At 40.2% G+C, this 3,279-nt stretch overlaps 1 protein-coding gene across 1 annotated transcript; it reads right to left on the minus strand.

Annotated features, from left to right (window-relative positions):
• Positions 1-526: 526 nt before the first annotated feature.
• Positions 527-1,541, minus strand: LOC148876108 (basic blue protein-like). Its single transcript, XM_088966118.1, has 2 exons — positions 1,059-1,541; positions 527-937 (listed from the first exon to the last, which is right to left on the minus strand). The coding sequence occupies exons 1-2, from the start codon at positions 1,237-1,239 to the stop codon at positions 738-740; spliced, it is 381 nt and encodes a 126-aa protein (XP_088822244.1). The 5' UTR covers positions 1,240-1,541; the 3' UTR covers positions 527-737.
• Between the last annotated feature and the right edge of the window lie 1,738 nt (positions 1,542-3,279).

Raw genomic sequence — 3,279 nt, forward strand, 5'->3', positions numbered from 1 at the left:
AATGTCGTTCTCCACAAAACAAGAGATGCAATCATGGTTCTGTGTTGGGGTTTAGCAGCAGTACCCAGATTTTAGCCTTGTTCGAGATCAAAATAAAGTTCTATGTTGCCCTATTTACAGTTATTGGAGAGCTCTGAGCTGGGTGGGATGGGAAGTTTAAAACTCAAGACTCAAAATCAAGATGACTATTTCAGCTTCAACTTGGGAAAACTAGGTAAGTTTGCCAATTCCAAGATAGTTTGCAGAGATCAGATCCAGATTCAGGACAGGGATTCATTAAAAGCATAAGGACTTTTCTAGGTGAATAACTTGATTAATATGGGGTTGCTGGTTTAACTTTTATTATTATTGTTCCGGCCTTCTTCACCAAGTTATGTTGAATGATCAAAATGGAAGCATCTGATCAGTAGTGCTCACTCCCATTTACTACTCACCTACTCATCTGCTACTGAAAGGAGCCCCACATAAAAGAAAACAGCAATTCAGCAAATAGCAACTTAGCAAGTTCAGTTCACAATTAGGCCCATTTACCAAAACAGACATTTCTTTTATTTAGAAGCAACTATCTACTGAAGACTCGCAGACAAAGCCCATTACTCTGGAACCTCTCCACAGACTCCTAACTCATCTATTGCAGTAATATATATTTGATATTATATTTATTTCTATTACTTCCATGGTTTGTCTCCTCTCTTTCTCTCTTCTTCTGCTATACTTGAGGCTCCTCAGAGGTTGGATCAAGCAGCGGTCACAGCTATCTTCATTCCTGCCTGACAGTGCCCAGCAATAGTGCAGATGAAGTAGTTCTGACCCCTCGCCAGTTTGATCTGATCGTTCCCTGATCGGAGTGTTCTAGCCCCTCTTGGAGCCGTGCAACTGCTGTAGCCATTTCTGTCTACTGCAACCACGTTGTGGATCGCTGGGTTGTACTTGAAAACTGCAAATCAACACAGCAGGCAGGCACACAGACACAGGATTCATTTGGGTCAATGTGGTTGCATATAAAAAGATAGGTTGTTAAGTTTTGATTGTCTACTGAACCAGAGATCGATGCTTACCGAGTAAATCACCGGCCAGGAAACGCTTGCCTCTAGGCCAGGCAGCAGTGTTGAAGGTCCACCCACCAGCATCCCCAACTGTGAAGGTTGCAGCTCGGGCTATCTCACAGTGAACCAGTAGGCAAAGAAGTGTGAGCCCAAGGATCACGGAAGGAGCTGCACTGTCTCTTCCCTGAGCCATCTTTTACTCGCAGAGGTAGTAAACAAACAACAAGAACAATCACAAGAAGATGGGAAGAGGAAAGCTCTGAGTCTGAGGGATGATTCAGGCAAGGAAGAAGGTTTGGCTTTTTATAGAACGAGCATGAGCGGGTGGCGGGTCCCATTGATTGAAAATAAAAGAGTCAGGCCAAAGTCACAATAAAGAAGACAATGAGGGTCTAGATCTGGAAGAGGTAAAAAGCCATTAAAATAGGCTAACAACCCACAATGGTGGCCGTGGCCATAAAGTTGGACTTTTAGGCTTGTTCGGTCTACGAGTCTGGCAGGATTTCAGCAAACTCAATCTTTTAATGGAGCTGCCACGGTGAGTCTGGGAGTACTTCAAAAGTCCTCTACCCAATACCACAATTAATATGCATTGGCCCATTGGGTATACACACTAGGCCCGGTCAGGCCAGGCTTACCCTCCAAGCCCTTGGAGGTTCTGTCTTGAAGATTTAATGTAGAACAAGGCTTTATTGAGGAGAGTTGAGATCATCATCATCCAAGCCTTATAGCAACTCGCCTTGCCTACATGAATCCTGTTTTATCATTTTATCCACGGTTTTGAAAATCGGACTGGACCAGATGGTCGGACCAGTTGATTTAGGAACCGCAACTAGTTTCATTTCACCCTAAAATTGCTCTTAGGCAAAAAATCATTCATTCGGTCAACAATCCGCTGACCTGAGCAATCAAATCATCCACCTATCAACCTGAGCAATCAAATTTTAATTTGTTTTATTTTTTTGTAAACCAGAACAAGCCGTCCGTTCAAATTGGACAATTGGACTATTCCACCTGGGAACAGGTCCTCAAAACAGTTCCCTGCCTGACTTTTAAAACTTGACTCTATCCATTGTTAAATTAAAACTGAATCAGACAACGAACCAGTCAAGGGTCTGGTTCCCGGGTCAAATGGTCCAACCATTCGAACTGAATGGATGGCACATTCTGATAAAAAAATAAAAATAAAAACTGGCCAAACCATTGAACAATTCAAATAATTCGACTGCACAGGTCAACAGTTTATTTGGTTTTTAGGGAAATAACGGCTCTAAGATAAAACAAAACTGACCACCTGACCAATTTTCGGTTTTTCTGGTCCAATCATCCCGTCCGATCCAATTTTAAAAACCATAATTAAATTATTAGAGCTTAAATCATTTTTCACTACTTTCATCTATGTACTCTTTGGTTACCCCTATCCCTTCTAAACCCTCCAATTTTCAAGAGACCACTTCTTAATCTTATGATAAGATACCCTCATTAATATGATGGGTAAAATTACTAAAAACGATGATTTGACGGTTTCCCATTTCCTACTTTACACACACAATTCAATAATACTTTTTAAATTAAAAAGTTTATTATACCCAATCTTTTCCTAGCCCCACACAAAAGGACCAAAGTTTAGTTGAAACCAATAATGGCTGTTCAGTGGACTGTGGAATCAATTATAAGGTTATACATCAGTAATAAAACACATGAAACCCACACTTTTTACAGTGAGGCTCTAGCGTGGAACTTTACCATTGGTCCCACAGCCCACTGAACAGCCAACGCACACAGCTAATGTTCTAGTATGGCAGGTTATTCCCATCAGCTAATTCGATTGAGTTGAAACTGCCATATGCCCAGGCCTAAAATTAATTTGGTAGGACCTTCCAACCCCAACTGAGAAACAAAAAAAGATTTCACTGTTGACCGGATCATTTAGTAAAATGATGAATTAGGTTAGATGGGTCCATAATGAATAAATTCTCAACCAAGTCATTTAATTGCATGAAATTGCAGCTATCAATTCAATAATGAGATGAGAGTTCCTAAAAATGTAGGAAAAGGAAGGGAAAGGTAGGAAAACCTCTCCAAATTTTGTATTAATTTTCCTATCTTTACCTTCCTTTCCCTACTTTTTCCTTCAAACCAAACATATACTTAATGACTAACTTCTTTGTGCACCTTTTCAAATTTCTAATTTTATTACTCATCTTGTAAAATTCCTATTTTAAAAGTGAAT

The sequence above is a fragment of the Nelumbo lutea genome, chromosome 1, assembly GCF_056320005.1.
Source record: "Nelumbo lutea isolate HS-2025 chromosome 1, American lotus-T2T, whole genome shotgun sequence".
Taxonomy (NCBI): Eukaryota; Viridiplantae; Streptophyta; class Magnoliopsida; order Proteales; family Nelumbonaceae; genus Nelumbo; species Nelumbo lutea.

What these genes read in the sequence shown, in the direction of transcription:
- LOC148876108 (XM_088966118.1), bottom strand. Translation starts at nt 1,239, where the DNA reads ATGGCTCAGGGAAGAGACAGTGCAGCTCCTTCCGTGATCCTTGGGCTC. An exon ending in CCTGGCCGGTGATTTACTCG is followed by an intron (nt 938 to 1,058) that starts GTAAGCATCGAT and finishes GTTGATTTGCAG; the next exon opens with TTTTCAAGTACAACCCAGCG.